The following is a 21824-nucleotide window of genomic DNA, read 5'->3' on the forward strand; positions in this document are numbered from 1 at the left end:
GAAAGTAAAGACTGAAGGGCTGGATTTGAGATTGGAGATTGCGTGGGATAATGGCTGTGGTCTTTGGCATGGAGGAAGAGTTTCCATGATCCTTTTTAAACTCCCTAGAGCGCTGCTGCAGGCCAAACCGCCAACATTTCTCCTCCACCGTGTAGTTAAAAAATGATCAGGGCTTTCTCCTTCACCCATTACCGTTACAAATCACCATGGGCCCATTACATTTAAAGAGCAGGTAGACGATACTAAGTCAATATTCGAGAGACGATGGAGTCTAAATCTGAGAGCTCTGTTTGAGATCTGCTCCAAAACTTTGTGAGGTGCCTATCTATATCTTTTAGGACATTTTTAAAGAGATAGTTCACCCAAAATCGAAAGAATTTCCCTCCATTTACTTACACAAGTGGTTCTTTTAAGTTAAAGAGCCCCTATTATACCTTATAAAAGGTCATATTTTGGATTTGGGGGTCTCCAACAACAGGCTGATATGCACACAAAAAAACACTTTCATTGTATTGTAATATGCATTTATTTTTTTACCTAATTATCCCAATGACTCCAATATGATTTGTTCAGCGATTCATTTGTTCCCAAACCCCCTACTCGATGCTAATCTGCATTGATTGGTCCGATGTACCAGTCTATTGCGAATGGTCGACTGCGTTCAGCACGAGACAGATTGAAATGCCAACCACGGCTTATTAACAATTTTGAAGTAGTCAGAGTGTAGAGTGTACGTGTGAGCCCAATGCAGGAGTGCATTAAAGCAATGCATTTTAACACCAGCATATTGCTCTAAAACTGATATTGGCTTTGACAAACGGCAACAAAAAAAAATACAACACTGTTGCCATTTTTTCCAATAGTGTTTTCAGTCATCTTGACATATTAAGCAAATAACTTCAGTATTTTAAATTTAATTTAATAATTTATATGTAAGATCTTCTATATAAAGGCGACGCAGTGGCGCAGTAGGTAGTGCTGTCGCCTCACAGCAAGTAGGTCGCTGGTTCAAGCCTCGTGGGTTTCCTCCAGGTGCTCCGGTTTCCCCCACAGTCCAAAGACATGCGCTATAGGGGAATTGGGAAGGCTAAATTGTCCGTAGTTTACGAGTGTGTAGGCATGAAGGGCATCCGCTGTGAAAACATGCTGGATAAGTTGGCGGTACATTCCGCTGTGGCGACCCCGGATAATAAAGTATAATAAAATATACTTTAATACTTGAATAAAAATATAAACATAGAATTTTTTTTAAAACCATTACATTTAAAGTGTGTTACATTTTTGTCAGAACTTCCAAAAACTATAAGTTTTATACAAAATTTGACAGCATTAAAAGAATCACAGCTTTTGCGATTGGAAAATCGGACCCTTTCAAAACATGATTTCAATAATCAAATGAAATCGATTAATCGTACAGGCCAACCTTTCACTACATTTTGCGACAGGACGCACACACTGCAGTGGTCACACCTTATATTCTTTTAACATTATGCACAACTTGGTGTTTCCATAATACAAAATATAATGTGATATTACAAAATGCTAGGGCTGGACAATAATTCGATATCAATAAATATCGCGGTAGATTTTTTTCAATAACGATGATATGATTTTTAAACCCAATTCCGGTATTTCGATATAAATTTGCATATATATGTTTTATAATATATATATATATATATATATATATATATATATATATATATATATATATATATATATATATATATATATATATATAAGATCTTATACATTGTATCATTTGTCACTAAATGACGGTCAGTGCTCAGCCGTCAAGAAGAGCGTGATGTCATTTGCGTAATGACGTAAATCACAGACATGCGCTGCTAGCGCTCAGCAGGTGGTTAAATAAGCTACGTCGCAGAAAGTTTTAGCTACAAAATGAGTGCATTGAATTAGTTGGTGAGAGAGAAAAGACTAATGCAGTGGTGTGGAAGTGGTTCGGCTTTTTAAGTTCCGATAAACGTGTAGTTTCGGTGCTCTGCAAAATGTGCAGGAGAGTGGTGCCGACTAGCAGCGGGAACACATCAAATCTGTTTTACCCGATAAAACATACTGAAAGTCAGAAAATGAGGCATCACAAAAGTTTAAGCCAACCTGTCGCCTCACCAAACCAGCGGTGTCAGAAGAGATGAAGCAAACAGATGGCTATGAGGCGCCATGAAGGATTTAAATCAAACTTCGTTTATCAACAAGTGCATATACACCCATAAATTACTCGCATATACAGCTATACTATGTACAAAACATGTATGAAACTTGCGCTTACACATAAACTTAATGCATGCATACATCCACATACACGCGCACATAAACTCGATCATTGCATATACTTGTACCTCGTATAAACACCCAAATTAACACTCACACACACAAACTCGCTGCATGCTGGTATAGCACTCGAGCAAACTTACAAAATAAAGTTCACCAACATATTTATCAGAAATCTGGTTATTGCAAAGCTGATGGAATAGAAAGAATGTGATTAATAGAGGTATTAATTCTGTTAAACAATGAAAATGTGTTATATAAAATATTAGTCTATATAAATAGACAACAGTTAAAGCCCCCCTTTGAATTTTTGTTTCTTTTTTAAATATTTCCAAAATTATGTCTAACAGAGCAAGGAAATGTTCACAGTATGTCTGATAATATTTTTTCTTCTAGAGAAAGTCTTATTTGTTTTATTTCGGCTAGAATAAAAGCCGTTTTAAGGTCAAAATTATTAGCCCCTTTAAGCTATATTTTTTCTGATAGTCTACAAAACAAACCATCATTATCCAATAACTTGCCTACTTACCCTAACCTGCCTAGTTAACCTAATTAGCCTAGTTAAGCCTTTAATTGTGACTAAGCTGTATAGAAGTGTCTTGAAAAATATCTAGTCAAATATTATTTACTGTCATCATGGCAAAGATTAAATAAATCAGTTATTACAGAGGAGTAATAAAAACTATTAAGATTAGAAATGTGTTAAAAAAATCTCTCCGTAAAACAGAAATTGGGGGGAAAATAAATAGGGGGGGCTAATAATTCAGGGGGGCTAATAATTCTGACTTCAAATGTATATAAAAAAATATAAGAACTATTTTATGTTAAACCTTTTAATTTAATTGGGTGATTACATTCACAAATATAAAGAGACAGATAGAACCCTTAAAGAACGGTCAAGATGAAAAGCAACCAGGACTATGAATAAACTCATCTGTTTGTAAAGGTTAAATACAAATAAAAAAGTGAACATTTATTTTTTTGTACTTTAAGAAACAAATAAACAAAAAAACGTTGTAAGAGCCTGGAGGTCTGTTGCAGGCATTTGTAGGTACAGACATCCATTGTGTGCATTGTTGGCACTTTTTCCCTGGCTTTTTAATATTGTTCATATTGATAACTGAATTATATCGTATCGACCGAAATTAAGAAATATATTGTGATATAAATTTTGCTATATCGTCCAGCCCTACAAAATGCGCATAAAAATAGATGGATGCAAACACAGCTATTGTCAAACTCCGCTCGGCATTCTCACAGCGTGAGGACACCAGTAACTAAAGACTGAATCTGAGCTCTGAAGCCTTTCACAAGAGCAATATGATATTCTGTACAACAGGAAAAAACACCCTCTACTCCCTGAATTCAGGCAACATGTGCTGCTATTCATCTAGAGTTTATAGTGCACATGTCCCAGCCGGCCTGCATGGGCATAAATATGCCAGTAAAACCCCACCGGGGCGTCATAAAATGACATGATATGAACGATTCCAGCGGCCACCACATCAAGAGCTGACAAAACATGTCATTCCTTATTCAAGGCAACAGCAGGGATGGAGCGACCGGATTCGTCCCGATGGGATGGAGACGGATGGAGGAATTGAGCAGACACAAAGGCCTGACAGACCTGTGATTTGGGAGACGGGATGGGATTTCTGTGGCATTTGTCAGAGCACTCACTCTAATAGATTGACAATGGACTATTCAGAAACAAAGGATAAAAGAGTAACAGAACTAGTCTAGACTTGCAGATCATTGCAGTAAATGCAAAATTAAACCAATATGATGCAACTTTGCAAACTAAAGTGTTTGTAATAGCTACATTAATAATCAGCTTTGATAGTTCAATCAAACTCGAAACTATTTGAAACACCTCAGCTGCTAAATTACATTCAAATTGAATGAAAAATGCTGGTGCAAATAATCTGATAAACTGGGAAAAAATAGACATGCAAACACCTGAATATACTCATGTCCTAATTCAGATGCATACAGTTAAAGACAAAATATTAGGCCTTCTTTAAAATTTGAAATCTTTTTAAATATTTCCCAAATTATAAGCCATTTTAACACACTTTTTTTTTCTTCTAATATTAACTATATTTTTTCTTCTGGAAAATGTCTTAGTTCTTTCAGTTTGACAAAACGAAGGGGGAAAATAAATAAATAAATGAAATAGATAACTAAAATAATTATAATAAAATAAAACAATAAAAAAAAATTGACTTAAAAACAATAGTAAAAAAATAAAATAAATTTAAATAAAATACAATAATATATTTTTTAAATAATAAAAATTAAATATTTAAATGCAATAAATAAAATAAAATTAAATACAACAATAAAAAGTACGATTAAAAACAATGATAAAAATAAAGTAAATTATTAAAATCAAATATAAAATAATAAAATATAATACAATAATAAAAACAACATTTAAATAAAATACTAAAAATAAAACAAAATACAATAATAAAAGATAAAACAATTAGAAAAATAAAATAAAATATTACAATTAGAAAAAAAATTTATAGTAAAAATAAAATATTTAAATAGAATAATAAAAATAAATACAATAATTAAAAATAATTAAAATAAAATAGTACAATAAAAAATAAAAACATTTAAAAATATATTTAAATAAAATAATACAAATAAAATACTATATTAAAAAAAATATATAAAATAAAATATTTAAATAAAAGAATTCAAATGAAATACAATACAAAAATAGAACATTTTAAATAAAAATTTAATATTTAAATTAAATTAAATACAATAATAAAACAAAAACAAAACAGCTGAGCTAACTATAGATTTTTTGGGGTTTTACTTCAGACCTAAAAAAAAAAAAAAACTAAAAACATCAAATTTTGTAGCATGATTAAATAGTTTAAAATGTATGGCATGTACAACCAGTTAACATCAGTGTGCACACATCTATAAAAATCCTAAATGAAGTGCTCGATCAAGCCAAACACTTTTTTTGGTGACTTTTTCTAATGTACAACCAGCTCACGTTGTCATACTGTCTAATTTAACAAGCATCAAACAAGAACCAGATGAATGTGTGCCAAAATACTGTACAGTTTGAATATGATGCAAGATCTTTTATATCAGAGACAAGTGCTTTCCACTAATGCAGAGACAGAAGGGTGTGTAAAACATGATTCATGCATGAAGAACATGTTTCTGCAGAAAACAGCATTGCAGAGAAACAACAAGGGGCTTTCCCATGGTAACTCTGCTTTATAAGATCTCTAGGGCCCCTTGATGGATGTCAGTGATGTCTCTAGATGATGAAGCACAGACAGTGATGCCTGCATGACGGCACATGATCTTAAGGAGAACATACTAAATACATTCTTCACAAAGCAACAAAAAAGGCTGCATTGACTAATAAAAAAAGAAAAAAAACTATCATGGAATAAAATGTGTTAGAAAAAGTCAAAGTTAATCAGTGAAGCAATTAATATCATTAGTCACAGCCCTTAGATGTCAATAGTGGTTTCCATCCACCTATTTGTATGCACATTTTGGAATATCACTTACAAAAATGTTGAGTGAAAATGGAAAGATCTGCATTAATTATAAAAATGTGCATGACAAATGTTCTCTCAACACTATATTCGATAAGAAAAAATGCACATAAATTATGACAGAAACACATTACTGAATACATTCCAGCATGTGCATCAGTAAAGTGCACATGTGAAACTAAATTGTGAGTCTAAATTGCATCTTTAGATGGAAACATACTGATAGCTACCGATAACTCCTGAGAACATCAGTCCAACAACATAATAATTAAGCTAAAAGTAAAATAAATTTGAAATAAATAAAAAATGTATTAAAATGTAATGAATAAATATAAAACAAAAACGAATATTAAAACAAAAAAATTAAAAGTAAAATTAATTGATAAAATATTAATTAATTAATACAATATAAAAAATTAATAATAAAAAGTAAAAATGTAATAAAAATTAAATAAATAATAATAAATAGAAAAACAAAAAAGGTAAAATAAAAAATTTATGAGTTAATAAGTATAGAAAATTAAATAAGATTTAAAAAAATAAAAAAATATATATATATAAATATAAAAATAAACTAAAATAAATATAAAAATATTTAAATTAACAAATAAATATATTAAATTAAAAATAAATAAATAAATAAATAAAATAAAATCAAATAAGTAAAAATAAAATAAATGAATAAAATACATTAAATAAAAAATTTAATAAATATAAAACAAATAAATATAAAATAAAAATATATAAAACTAAACACTTTTTTGTTTAAATGATACAAAATTTAACACATTTTTAAACATAAATTAAATATTAAGTATTAATAACTAATTTCTAATAACCAATTTCTTTAATCTTTGCCATGATGACTGCACATAAAATTTAACTAGATATTTTACAAGATACTCAGCTTAAGTATTCAATTTAGTGACATTTAAAAGCTTAACTAGATTAAATAGGGTAACTAGGCAAGCTATGGTAATTAGGCAAGTCATTGTGTGACAATGGTTTGTTCTGTAGACAACGCAAAGCATATACTGCTTAAGAGAGCTAATAATACTGACCTTTTAATAGTTTTTTAAAAAATGAAAAACTGCTTTTATTCTAGCTGAAATAAAACAAATAAGACTTTCTCCAGAAGAAAAAATATTTTAGGAAATACTGTGAAAATTGCCTTGCTCTGTTAAACATCATTTGGGAAATATTTTGGGATTAATATATATATATATATATATATATATATATATATATATATATATATATATATATATATATATATATATATATATATATATATATATATATATATATATATATATATATATATATATATGTATTGGGAAAAATCTCACAGAGCTGTGTAGGTGGAGCTACAGTATTCTAAACCAATCAGCTGAGAGTTCTAACATCCCTTTCATCTCCAGCTGTGTGCCAGTAGCTTGGCACAAAAAAATAAAAGATCATCTGGTTCTTTATTCACAAGACTGTATTGAATGAAAGCGAACATGTCACAGCCTGATTTAAATCGGAGCTTTATAAAAGCAGCCCCGGACAGAAACAGACATAAAACAGAAGCAATGAGCTCAGATTGTGTCATTTTACAGGTATCAATTATCAATGAGAAAAGAAAAGCCCCAGAGAATGACATCTGACTGAACTCGGTGACTCCCTTTTTTTAACATCTAGTGATTTACCCATGTCTACAAAGCTAAATACATCACTATAAACTATAAATACAATAAATAACACAACAGAATATCTACAGAAATGTCAAAAATGCAAGATATCTAAAGGTAACTACTACATGTGATTTGGAGTTGTCCTGGTTTGTATGGTTTTTGTGAATATACAGTTGAAGTCAATAGTTATAGCTACCCCAATCAGTCTCGATCCTAGAGTTTGGATACTACTCTACGACTACTAGGACACTGAACTACTAGGCTCAAATGATCATAACAAAATACAATCACACTTCTGGCTGGAACGGCAGAGAAAATTGTATATTAATTACCTGGAAGTCATCTCATTCTCTATCTAGAAAGCATTGGATCGACAAACTAAGTAATTTCTTTATGACATTCAGTAGACTTTTCGCATGAGTTCAAGGGGGTCAACAAAATATTTTGGCCTCTTTTTAGGACCACTGATTTCATAGTTGCATACTAAAACAAATTATTCATTGGATTTACTCTTTTATTTTTAAGGTGAGTACTTCCAAACAATTTATATGGGTTGAATTTAAACAAACAAATAAAGTTGAAATAAATAACTAGGCAAGGCAGGTTTATTTATATAGCACAATACATACACAGTGGCAATTTAAAGTGCTGAATAATAAAAGAGACAAGTGTAAGAAAATAAAAACAAATGATAAGAATTATAAAAATAGATAAAACAGATAAAAATGTGTTAAATAGATTATAAGATAATGAAAAAGTAAAACATAATAGTGTGATCTGTGGCACGCAGCACAGTGCTCATTCAGTAAAGGCACAGCTAAACAGATGTGTATTCAGTCTTGACTTGAACGTGCCTAATGTTGGAGCACATCTGACCATTTCTGGAAGCTGATTCCAGCAGTGGGGGGCATAGTGGATGAAAGCTGATTCACCCTGCTTTGACTGAACTCTTGGAACTTCTAGTTTATATGATAGTAAAGATCTGAGTGATCTGTTATGTTTGTATTCAGTGAGCATATCTGTAATGTATTGAGCTCCTAGGCCATTTAGTGATTTATAGACCAGTAATTATACTTTAAAATCTATTCTGGATGTAACTGGGAGCCAGTGTAGAGACCTGAGGACAGGTGTGATGTGCTCTGATTTCCTGGTTCTGGTCAGAATCCTGGCTGCAGCGTTCTGGATGAGCTGCAACTGTCTGACTGTCTTTTTAGGAAGGCCAGTGAGGAGGCCGTTACAGTAATCGACCCTGCTGCTGATAAAAGCATGAACAAGTTTCTCTAAATCTTCACTAGAAACAAAGCATCTGATTCTTGCAATGTTTTTGAGATGATGGTATGCTGATTTACTGACTGCTTTGACATGACTACTGAAACTCAGATCTGACTCCAGAGTCACACAAAGATTTTTGACCTTATTTTTTGTCGTTTGACCCTTAGTGTCAAGGTACGCATTTACCTTGAGAACTGAAGAAAGTTTTGGCACATTCAACTGTTCATTTCATCAATGCATTGGCAGAGGGTGTCAATGGGGCTGTAGTCTTTAGGCAGTAAGGCTAAGTAGATCTGAGTGTCATCAGCATAGCTGTGGTAGGAGATTTGGTTCGTTCTCATTATTTGGCTCAGAGGGAGCATGTAAAGGTTGAACTACATTTAATTTGTTTGTTTTAATTCAGCCATGTAAATTGTTCACTTCCCTTAAAAATTAATTAGTAAATCCAATGAATCAATGTTTTAAGCGCATGTTGTTGTTATGATTCTTCGTTTATTTATTTATTATTTTTTAATTATGTACAACATGCTTTGTTTTACATACAACTGAAAATAAAACAGATTAATAATAATATTCATTCATTCATTCATTCATTTTCTTGTCGGCTTAGTCCCTTTTTTAATCTGGGGTCGCGACAGCGGAATGAACCGCCAACTTATCCAGCAAGTTTTTACGCAGCGGATGCCCTTCCAGCCGCAACCCATCTCTTGGAAACATCCATACACACATTCACACACACACTTGTACACTACGGACAATTTAGCCTACCCAATTCACCTGTACCGCATGTGTTTGGACTGTGGGGGAAACCGGAGCACCCGGAGGAAACCCACATGAAGGCAGGGAGAACATGCAAACTCCACACAGAAACACCAACTGAGCCGAGGTTCCAACCAGCAACCCAGCGACCTTCTTGCTGTGAGGCAACACCACTACCTACTGCGCCACTGCCTCGCTCAATAATATTAATAATAATAATAACAACAACACTCAGCAACTCACAGTAGTGTTAAGCCTGGTTTATACTTCTGCGTTAAGTGATCGGCATGACCCGTAGTGCTAACCATGTGCATAGCCATGCATTTATACTTCTGCGTGCTGTTTGTGTTGCTCTGCAATACACTTGGCAGTAGGTTATTATGTTCCTCTGTGTCGAGTTTCTTCACAGGTGTTTTGTTTGTTCTGAACGCTACCTTAAATGCACAAGTGGCTCAAACTCGCTTATTCAGAGACGGGAAACGGCGGACGTGCAACAACTTTAATCATAAGGTAAACACAACACAACAATTTCCATCTGGAGCTCCTTCACGGGACTCGACATTTGCAAACAATCGGGCCCGTGGCTCTCAGCATCGCCCACACTCGTCACCACTACCAAGCTGACCAATCACAGAGCTTGAACTATGCGTCATTGCAACGTGTGTACTCCAGCAGGGAATTTCTCCAGATCTACCTAAGCTCAAACTCCCCTCTCGCCTAGGGAGCCCCAGACTCAAGGATCTTATGAGCTCAGGGCTCTCTCCTGGGACAGCATGCCAAACAAGCGTTATGATAAATCATCATATTTTTATAAATGTATAAATGCAAATATTTTGCCTCATTTGCCCTTTTTTGATTGAAAACCGAATTAAAGAGCCATGTGATTTTGCTCTCCTCTTTCCAGCAACAACATTACCATCCCCTAGTATTTTACAAAGCTTTAAACACTACCCATAATGCCTAAAAATGCTGTCAACATGAGAGCAGCTCACTGGGTTTTAGAGCAGAAGTGTGGTGTTTGGGTCTAAAGCCTTAATTTGTGCATCTCCGTTGAGACAAAATCTATATAAATATTTCCATAGCAACATCCCATTATCCCGGGGAATACGAGTGTACACAAAAGCACATCTCCTCCTAATTCTCCTGGAGCGTTCAGCACACCTGTTTCCACAACAGCGGCGTAAACCAGAAACCACATCATAAATCCTGCTACATAAATCCCACGCTTTGATCAGACACACGCTGACAGATTTCAGACGCAGATTCCACACGTGACATTAGGCATCCTGAAACAACGTTTGTCATGCATCATCTTAATTAGCACGTATTTACAAGACTACAGCCTTCTGATGGGCTTTGTGTAGTATGAAGCAACAAATTAGCTGCGCATGATGACTTACTTGAACACAAGAAACCAATTACAGAAAATGTGCAAACTCTGATTGGAGGTAATAAGGTTTGAATTCTGTCATCACCCTTAAAGAGCAGGCAACATGGATTTTAAAAAAAAAGGGAAATATTTAATACGGCAAACAGCACTACACTTGATAGGCAAAGTGGAGCGAGACTGGGGTTTGAGTCTGGTACCACAAACCAGGAAAAACAAAACCCTAAAAAAGCAGGTGAGTTTGTGGTAGAAGCATGCAGCCGCGATGGCTTTTGTCTTCTAGTTTGCTTTTGTAAACATTATCAGTTGGATTCAGTGAAGGAGGTGTGTGGGTCAGTTGATATCAAGTGAATATATTATGTACAACAACAAACCGACAGGCAGTGTTGGGCAAGCTACTTGAAAAATGTAGTGAGCTAAGCTATAAGCTACTTAAAATGTAGCTTAACTACACTAAATGGCACCCCCTGGGAAATGTAGCAAGCTAAGCTAAAAGCTACAAGGCAAAAGCAGCTCAGCTACATCCAAGCGATTTTTGCAATTTTTATTTTTAAATCGAAGCAACTTCAATCCAAGTCAATCAGATCTTAGTGATCGATAAAACGGTCAATGAAACATATGAGGCAGAATAGTTCAGTTCAGGAATTTACTGTAAATAGTAGCCTATGCTGTACCAAACAGAAACAAATTATAGTATAACAGCTAAAACAAAAAATCCAATAAAACCAGGTGTTAAATATTTAAAATACTATAGTAAAGGGAAATATTTTTGAACTATATATATATATATATATATATATATATATATATATATATATATATATATATATATATATATATATATATTAGGGATGTGCGGAGCAGCCGGTATTTGTATTTGTATTTGTATTTGTTGAGGGGGAAAAGTATTTGTATTTGTATTTGTATTTGTATTCGAGTAAAATTCAAAATGGCGCAGAAATATATATTTTTTCTATTACACTTCTAATTTACGTTATAGTGAAAGTATTGATTAATTATACCCATTATATAAATTATAGATATGCAATATTGGCTGTTGTTTTTGAACATGTGATAAGAAATGTCATTGAAAAGAAAATAACATAGAAGCCATTATCTCATCCATGGTTAAACCAACAACTAATAAAATACCATTGTGAATAATATGAACCCCACCACCACCGTTCTTGTTGAAGGACACTGAATAGACAGAATAAAAACAAATAATACTTCAAAAAACTGTTCTTCTTCTGAAAGAACTTTTTTCCAATGGACAGAATTCCAAAAATAAGCTAAATAAATCTAAATAAAACCCTGCCTGGGAGATCTGGCAGAACAAAAGTATTCTGTATAATACTAAAAGATGCAGCCTTGCTATTATCATCTGCCAGCCACAAAAAAGACACAAAGTTTGTTTGTTTGTTTATTTAGAGATATCTGCAAATATTTTTCAATGGAAGTCAATGGAGGAATATGACTAGTCAGTCATAATATATTTGCAGATATTTCCAATCTGAATTATAATTATGACAAGTCAAAATATAATTAGAGATATCTCTAAATATATTTATGGATAGTCTCAACAAGGTTTAAATGCTAAAACGGCTTGCCATACGCACAGTGGCACAGTGGAGATTTCTCTAGTTATATCGTTTCAGTCGTTTGTTATGCAGTGACATGCAGTCAAATATTTCGCCAAACAGTCCTTAGGGATGCGGTGACACGCAGTCAGATATTTTACCGGACAGATCCGCCACTTTTGGCGCGCATAAACAATCATAAAGCTCTCGTGCTGCAGGAATGAGGAGGTCTGCTGAAGGCGCACAGCTGACGTGCAGTGAGGGGTTTGCGTCTTTAATAAACTACGGCAGTTTGCGATCACTGAACAGTAAGAATGATTAATAAATCCATATGAAACAGTCCCTTAACAGTCACGTCTCGCTTTCAGTTTCGGGCTTTGGCGCGTTTTGCACTGAGCGTGTCTCTCTCTCTCTCTCTCTCTCTTTCTCACTCTCTCTCTCTCTTTCTCACTCACTCACGCGGGCATGCACTGTGGTCTCATGAGGAAGCGCTGCTTTTTTAATATAGTGTTTTTCTTGCTCCCGAATACAAATAATTTTTCAAGTATTTGTTCGAATCAAGTATTCGTAAAAACACGCTATTCGTGCCTTTCCGAATACCGTATTCGGGTTCGGCTCCACCCTTAATATATATATATATATATATATATATTTATTTATTTATTTATTTTTATATATATTTATTGCATCTTAACATGAACTTTTAGAGGTTTGGTCAGGAGGAATCCTGCTTCAGAAATAACTTCTCTCCCTCAGTCATCTTTCAATCAAGCAAGTTTCGGTTGGCGACATCGCCAACCAGAGGCGGCAGTAACGCATCAAAAAGTTTGTTGTCGAACACCGTAAAACAGAAAGAAGAATTCCTCATTCTAGCCATCATAAGGATTTACTTTCACCGGCTACACACTGGCCTCACAGCTCCGTGAATGTCGGTGCAGTCACTTATTGATCTGTAAATGTAGCTTGTGTGGACGCTACTGCGCTACTTGACTAATAAAATAACTTTGCGACTGTAAAGCAATTTGATTTAGAAAGTAGCGACGCTACCACCAAGCTACTGAGAAATGTAGTTAAGCTAGTAGCGTCACTACTACAAGTAGTCGGCCCAACACTGCCGACAGGATTCTCTCACAGATGCATACAAGAAGGACAGCTCAGCTTTTCACTCATCATAACATACATGCTGCTGATGATGTGACAATAAAAGTGATTTGGTTTGATTTAATGTATTTTTCGAAGAAATGTCCTCTAGTGGATTTATGAGAAATATCACATTTGAGAAAATGTGACCCAATAATGTATTTAAGATGGTCAAAAATGTACACGGCGCCCTCTAGTGGATTTTTAAAAACAAAAACTGCAGGAAAACGTACTTCAGGGTACATATTTGTCGGTTGTCAAAACTTTTGCCCTGGACACATATTCCCAATGAGCGGGAGTTAGAAAAGTTTATTCATTCTGCTTTGACTTAGTCTCTGATTTATCAGAGGTTGCCACAGTGGAATAAATCACCAGCTTGGTTGGAAAAATTGCTAATCTAAAAAGTGAGCGATAATAATTTAAAGATTTTGTCTATCAAATAAAAGAGTTGACTCTGAATAATCTTAACAAGTCATTCCATTTGAAAATGTTTTGGCTACTACTGATCTACTTCAACATGATCAAAGCAACTCATTTGCATAATTCACACCTTCCTGCAAATATGAATCTAATTGGGGCGTTTCATTTCTGACAATAGCAGTTGGCCAATCAGAGCAGAGTTGGCTTAGTAATGGGGGAGGGGTTTACAGACGCATAAGGTCGCATAAAATGCTTTCAAATATGCAATTTTTCTTTAATGTTTGACGTAATCTTAACTGAAAAATGCATTAAGCAGCCCATCCCTTTTTACAGTAAACAACATCCAACAATGTTTTGTTTTTATCACAGCTCTGCCAGTGAGAGTGGCTGAGCTCAAGCCTATACAGCAATAGCATCTTAAATGGGGCGGGGCATGTGAAATACTAGCGAGCAATTGATTGGTCAGAAGATTTGATGAGAATCTTAAGTATGAGGTGATGTCAAGAAAATCAGAACAGGAACACTGGAGTGGTTTAAAGCCTCGATTCATCGGATGACAGCTTATAGACAAACTGATTGACGTGGCTTTGAGACACTCCAGTGTGCCTGTATCTGTGGTTTCACTCAGTAAACAGTGGTGAGTTCGGTGAACTGATGACCTTCACGGCCAATCACAGTCATTTCTGTTAAGCATGTGAACACAATGGCAAATCAGCTCAAGTGTTAGTGGGAAGTGTAAGTTTATAAAATTTCAATTCGATTGGTATCCAGGGCTCGAAATTAACTTTCTTACTTGGTAGCAACGGTGCTCCCAACCTGAAATATTTAATAGCACCAGAAAAAATTTAGGAGCACCCACCAAAAATGAATGATATATTTGACAAGTTGTATATTAAGGGATTTATTGTATTTGAAAACAACATCAATTGGGACAAACAAAACCCAGAAACAATTATCTAACTAATGCTGTGATGACTTGATATTTGTGCAATAATTCCAAAATAAATGTTGAATAATTATAAAATATTAATGATGACGATGATGACAATAATACTAATAATAAATTATATTTGTCATGATCATGCTGCCTTGAATGTGCTTTAATGTAAGTTATCTGCTATATAAAGTTCTGCTGTTACTTTATGAAAAATAAACTGATGGTTTGCATCAAACACAAATGAAGCATTGCAGTAAGAAATATTTATTTTGTACTATTGTTTTTATACATGTCAATTTAATAAATAATATTTCTGCTACAAAACAAACGATATGCTGAAAGCTGCAAAGCAGTCCTCAGTAATTAAATAGAAAACTAATATACACCCATAGACTGTAAAATATACACCTCAAGAAAGAACGGACAAAAGAAAGAAAGAGAAAAGTCTCACTTTTAAAAGTTTTGGATTCGGTTCGTGTCGTTTTAATGCATTTTTCTGTGTTTGTGGAAAAGCATGCGAGTCAGCCGGTCCAATATGAGGGGGGCAGAGCAGGATTCTCCCGATAAACACCGGCGCAATGCTGTTCTTTGTTATAACCTGCATCAGTTTAAATGCAGTAAAGGCAAGCTTCTTCGGCGATGGTGTTTTAGCGGACATTTAGCGGACGAGTAAACGTATGAAAATGTTACGAATTGCCGTGAGATTGTGTTGGCTGAACACGCAGTGCACGCAACGCATCGAGAGTCAGTATACTTTTCACTTTTCAGCCGTTTGCATTCCCCGCGGTCACAAAAGCTCCCTCCCTGTCATCTGACAGCGGAAAGTCTTGAGTGATTGACAGCTAATATGAACCAATATAGCAGCAGGGAAGACCGATTTAAAAAAAACAAAAAACAGGTCGCACTACAACCAATATATGCAGTCCCACGAATGCTCTCAATATATATTATGAGGTCGCATAGCTTAAATTTCAGGTGCATATGCGACCAAAATAGTCGCAATTTCGAGCCCTGGTATCGAATTCCAGTATGGTGACAACCCTAATTGAAACTAACATCTAAAAAAAACATTATTTGATTTCATGGGAACTTGAAGCACGAAAATGATTCAAACAAACCACATGTAAAACCAAATGATTCTATTATTAATAGATAGATTAATAGATTAATTTTATTATTAATATAAATTATTCTGTCCTTTGATGCATTTAAACCTTTTAAAAATAGATTAGGACGCTTTAAAACACCATGTGACCTGCTCTTTAAAGAAATGTCATCATCCAAGTGGAAAAGCTGCAACATTGTTTTGTAACAGGTCCCGAAATTCAGCGCTGGAGATCACAACTGTAAAATGTTTTGATTTGTTGATGAAATCAAAAGCCAGAAACATATCAGATTGAGTTTTCCTACCTGCATCCTTCTTGTTTTTCCCACCATCTCTGCTCTTCTTCAGCACGGCCTTGAACATGGCGTGACTCCAGGAATGACTGCTCTGTAGAAACATGAGAGATTTCTCACATGAAGCAGCAGGTTTCTATGCAGTTGGTTAATATTTTTATTAAAAGAAGCAGAGTTATGCTTTCCTTATGGAGATCACGTTACTTGTATCGTTGCAAAATGTAAACTATACCATAGCTCTGATCTAATTTCAAAAATGGGACTGTAAGGCATGAAGGTATTATTAACATTAACAGTGTGTGCTCACTTTTCAAATATTTGTCATTTAAACTACTAAACTATGCCTAAATAGGGCTGAGCGATACAGCAAACAAAATACCACAATATCATGTTTTATATCATTCGATATCGATAATTATTGCATATTTTTTAATAATCCATTTAGGAATATTAGTTTAACCCATTTATTTTAATTGACCAACATTACTAATTACTACAACATGCAAATAGCTTTAATCGAAAAACAAAACTATTTAATCTCTTTATAATAAAATAAAAATAAGTGTTAAAGAGACTCTTAAACTTGATAAAGTGTGTGCAATGGCAAAGTGTAAATTAAAGATGCAGAACCGACCTGATCCCGATACCAAAATTCTGAGTATCGACCGATACAGATCCGATCCCGATAATGCACTTTTTTCCTTCTTTTTTCCTTCTAAGCATAGTACAGTTTCTATAGTTCCTGTGATAAATTTGAATAACATATCTTCTTTAGTAAAAATAACAGACCTATAGGCCTACAGTATATTACAGATGGCACAATTCAACTAAAACATGATGCTTGCTGTAAACAGGGCTAAATTATTTGAGCATCCGTTATGACATTGATCTGTTTTGGTCCAAATTGTGTTTCCTTTTTTAATATTAAGATTTTTCCTTGAAATCTGTAATAGGCTTCCAATATTGACCCTAATCAAAAATCAAACAGGTCTGTTAAATAAAGTATTAATATAAATAAAATGACAGTGACATATTCACAGTTTCAGAGTAGCCTATATTAGGCTAAATCATTTTCTGTTAATGACGATCCATATTGCGTACTTTTATTAATTTAATCAACTACTTTGACCACAATGAGAATTTCCCTCGAAGGAATTAACTCAGTCTGAAGGATGAGTGAACAGAAAATGTTTAATATCACAGAATAATCTTATGGAGCGGTGCGCGTCACGTCTGTGCGTGAATAAAGTGCTTGATGCATCACTGAGACACAGAGCCAAGCCCTCCGGTATCAGCAGACACTTCCAAAACTTAAGGATCTTGAGGATCTGTTCAGTGTATTATTAAGCCTATTCTAATTTATAATTTTCAGGAAGGCTTACCTGAAGAGCAGGTAATAACCCTCTCGACTCCAGTGTTGCGAACGCAATCTGCTGATCTAACAGACACAGCGCAACATGATTTAGAAACAGCAATCAACTCCTTGTTGCAGGTCAAAATGAACACATTTAATGCGAATCTAAATGCATATCTCCACTGATTACTACGGAACCCCGAAAGGGAGGTAGTGGAGGAGAAAAAAATTGGCTTGGTGAAAAAAAAAATGGGTGAAAGAAAAAAATGGGTGGGAGGAAAATATATATTTCAAAGTTTTTGCGTTCCCTCGCAAAGTTTTGCGTTATATCGCAAAGATGTTTTGCGTTCCCTTGCAAAACAATATATATATATATATATATATATATATATATATATATATATATATATATATATATATATATATATATATATATATATATATATATATTTTTTTTTTTTTTTTTTTTTTTTTTAACTGCTGTTATTCTAGCTGAAATAAAACAATTCAGACTTTCTACAGAATTAAAAATATTATTAGACGTACTGTGATAAATTCCTTGCTCTGTTCAACATTATTTGGGAAATATTTAAAGAAAAACTAATTCACAGGAGGGCCAATAATTTTGACTTAACTGTACATATAAATATTTCAGCGTAATAAAGAATATAATAAGAACACGATCCAAAAAACCTCTTGTATATTTGATTTCTCTATTTGGCAATATTTGAGGATTTTTCCCACAGAGTGTGCACCCACTGTAATGTGCGATCACTGGTGGGCCGGCATGGAAAGAATTCTTCAATATTTGCACAGAGCAGCTCCGCTCCGCTATCTTGTTATTCCGGAAAACAAGCTGTTGGATTCCCAGCATTCCTCATCTAATTGATGCTAAACGGCTGAACTTGGCTTCTCGTGGCACTTGTCATGATATCGCTGAGGTTCCTTCACCTCTCACATGCTCTCTCAAAATTAGCAACGAGGGTCAAATGCATTTGGACACATTTATTAATCTGCTTAGACAGTTTGTGCTGTACACAGGGATTAGACCTGCGGTTATAGCTTGTTGCTATTAAACATGCATTCATTTGTGATATAGATGTAATTTCACGTAAATCAAATACTTATTCAAGTTCTAAACTGTAAATACTTAGGACCCCTCCACACCATACATTCCAATTAAATGTCATGTGAAGTGCTTTGAAAATATTTAATATTTGACGTAATATTAACATCAAGACAGAGCAGGACATATAGTAGCTCTTCCCCTAGTCTTAGTGGTTATGCTAAGCACTTCCCACAAACCTCTAGCTAAACTTCTGATGCATATGGCACACCTTTCTGAAAACACTTAAGAAGGTTGCACACCGGATGAGCCGCTCAGCGTCATGACACGCCACACGCATGACAGTTGGAAGTATCGCATACCGGATGCTATGGCTGGGCCGGTAGACGATGCCATCGTCCATCGCTGATGGCCAATAGACAACACTATGCTGAGTAGGCACCGCCGATGCTCCGCCCCGCCGCAAACCCGCTCATGAAAAATACACACTCAGGCCCTGTTTACACCAATACATCTCAGTATTAAAATGGCATTTAGGAACGAATATGATCCACATCCACACGGCGTTTTACCTAGCAGTTCTGAACAGCCCTCCGTCCACTGAAAATGCACATCACATGACCAAACACAGACACAAGTGGTGCTCACTGCAGACACTACCAGACACATACATGCTTATGTTATTTAAAATGAAACTATTCAGATGGTGCCCTGAGGTGCAGCAGAAATATGAACAGTGTATTTTCAACTACAGACCAAGTCCTTGTTCCAGCAAATTGATTCCTTTTCTTTCCTTTTTCTTTACTGTAATTTGCCATAAAAATCATAAATAAATCAATAATAAAAAAAATGTAAAAAAATTATATATATATATATATATATATATATATAATTAGCGCTGTCAAAATTAGTGCGTTAACGCATGCGATTAATTTTAAATAATTAACGCATTAAAAAAATGAACGCAATTAACGCAGTTCAGGTTTTTTTTACTTCCTGTTGTGGTGGACGTGTGTTCAACATGCAATAAATGTGGATAAGACCAAGGAAGCACTTTTTGAAGGCAAGTTCCAGTATAAAACAATTAGTTGCATCACAAGTTATCCAGAGTTTCATGCAATTTCGGGTGTTTCATTTTTAACTTTCGACTTCTGTTGTAAGTTGATACCGCATGGCGAACAGAAAGAAAATCCTCCGCATTTCGTGACTCGGTGTTCCTTTAAGGTAAGGTTCCTTTTATGTGAATGTACTCAGAATGTCTGGTGAAGTCGCAAGCTGTCAAAGACAGGGCATTACTCTGCCTTTTAGCATGAGCCTCCAAGTTTAGCGTGTTTCCTCATTAAAAGCAATGAAAGTGTATGCTTCGCATTGCTGTGTCAGAATCCTTGTGAAATACAGTAATACTTTAGGACGCTTAGTTTAAGCAAATTTGATGAACGTGATCATGCGTGTTGAATCTGAGGGGAGTCGCTCCAGTATGGAAGGCTGTTGGGGCCAAAACGTCTGCAGCGCGTTGTGTGTGTCTTTCTGTGTGTCTGTCTGTGTCAGGCCCATTGAGGGGTGTCAGGGGTGGAGTGAGCGACGTAAGGGCGAGAGGGGTGTGCAATGTATTTAACGACCGGTTTGCAAGAAATTATCATTCATTTGCGGGCATTTGGGAGTCTCTGTGCACTTGCGGGATACTCCTAGTCTTAGCAACTGGATGAATGTAAAGGAGGATTGAGCAAAATTGTTACTACCCTATAACTAATGTTATCAACTCACAGCAAAAAAAACTTTACAATGAGTGCAACAGTTTGTATTCTATAGTTTATTATTATAATTTTTCATTTTCCATATCTGCAATTCCTGTATTTTGGCATTTTTTTTTGCAGTCCACCTAGAATCCAACATGGAAATCAATGTTTTCTTTATTGGCATTGATTGTTTTGAAATTTAAATGCCTGCCATCTTTGTGTGAGAGTCTTACTAGCCAATTAAGTGGGCACAATTGAGTGATGAGTGTCTCGCTAAATAGTCAACTGAAAGCATACAAACTTCAGGTTTGGATATTTATATCTTCTAAATGTGAATAGTCACAGTTGTATTAGCAGAAAAACTAAAAATTGCAATGTCAGTTTTTTCCAATATCATACAATCCTAACAGCCAGGCAACAAAAACTGCTTCTAATATTAAAATATAAAGTGTGTCTGACAGCTCCGCTCAGATGCGAAGAGACAAGGTGAGGGGTCTGAATGTGGAGCCATGCTGAACTCACAGCAGCACTGAGATCAAGCTTTAAAAAAGCCCCTGCAGGTCCCACCCGGGAGAAGAGCAGGCGGTCCGACATACATCGATCTGAATGCATTGATGAAAAGGCCTGCTGCGACCTCATCCAGAGCGAGAAGTCAAAAGTTGCGGAGAAAAACACTCTCAAAAGGCTGGAAGATTCAACACAGAAACTAATGCACTTGCATTTCAAAACAAAGTCATAAAAAGAAGTACTGCACCCCACGGGAGATCAACAAACTGCTGCTTATATGGTTGAAAACTGAGATCTATGTGTGGCTTTGTTATTTTAGTTGAGTTTACAAATGTACATCGAAAAAAAGCATTGTAAATATTTCTTCAGATAGAGTGCACAGTAGGACTGTAGTTTTAAAAACGTCCATTTCCTGCCAACATTTCAGCATGATCTTAAACAGCGCTGAATGGCCGTTGTGTTCACATGCTCAACCACAGATACAGGGACACTGGAGCATTTTAAAGCCCTGTAATGTCCCTGTATCTGTGTATACACTCAGTAAACAGCAGTAAGTTTGGTGAACTGATGGCCTTCACGACCAATCACAGTCATTTCTGTTGAGCCTGTGAACACAAGGGCAAATCAGCACTGTTTTAGAACGTGCTTAACAGCACTTAAATGTTAGCGGGAAATGGACGTTTTTTACATTTCAGTACCGATTGGTATCGAATTTCAGTATCGTGGCTGCTAAACATCTTACAAAGTTATCGTTATCATGA

General features: G+C 35.0%; 1 protein-coding gene and 1 long non-coding RNA gene across 7 annotated transcripts in view; both read right to left on the reverse strand.

The window, feature by feature from the left end:
- LOC147835440 (uncharacterized) overlaps positions 1 to 21824 on the reverse strand; it is a 456431-nt gene that overhangs the window by 397375 nt on the left and 37232 nt on the right. The window lies entirely within an intron of this gene.
- tanc1b (tetratricopeptide repeat, ankyrin repeat and coiled-coil containing 1b) overlaps positions 1 to 21824 on the reverse strand; it is a 326871-nt gene that overhangs the window by 260495 nt on the left and 44552 nt on the right. For all 6 annotated transcript variants that reach the window (XR_015499911.1, XR_015499912.1, XR_015499913.1 and 3 more), the window contains exon 2: positions 16413 to 16494. Coding sequence is in view for 3 of the 6 variants with exons in the window: in XM_087268444.1 (XP_087124570.1) it covers positions 16413 to 16470 (58 nt within the window). In the remaining 3 variants the exon portion in view is untranslated. The remainder of the gene's footprint in view (positions 1 to 16412; positions 16495 to 21824) is intronic.

This window comes from Danio rerio, chromosome 9 (genome assembly GCF_052040795.2).
Source record: "Danio rerio strain M-AB ecotype USA chromosome 9, GRCz13ab, whole genome shotgun sequence".
NCBI classification, from domain to species: domain Eukaryota; kingdom Metazoa; phylum Chordata; class Actinopteri; order Cypriniformes; family Danionidae; genus Danio; species Danio rerio.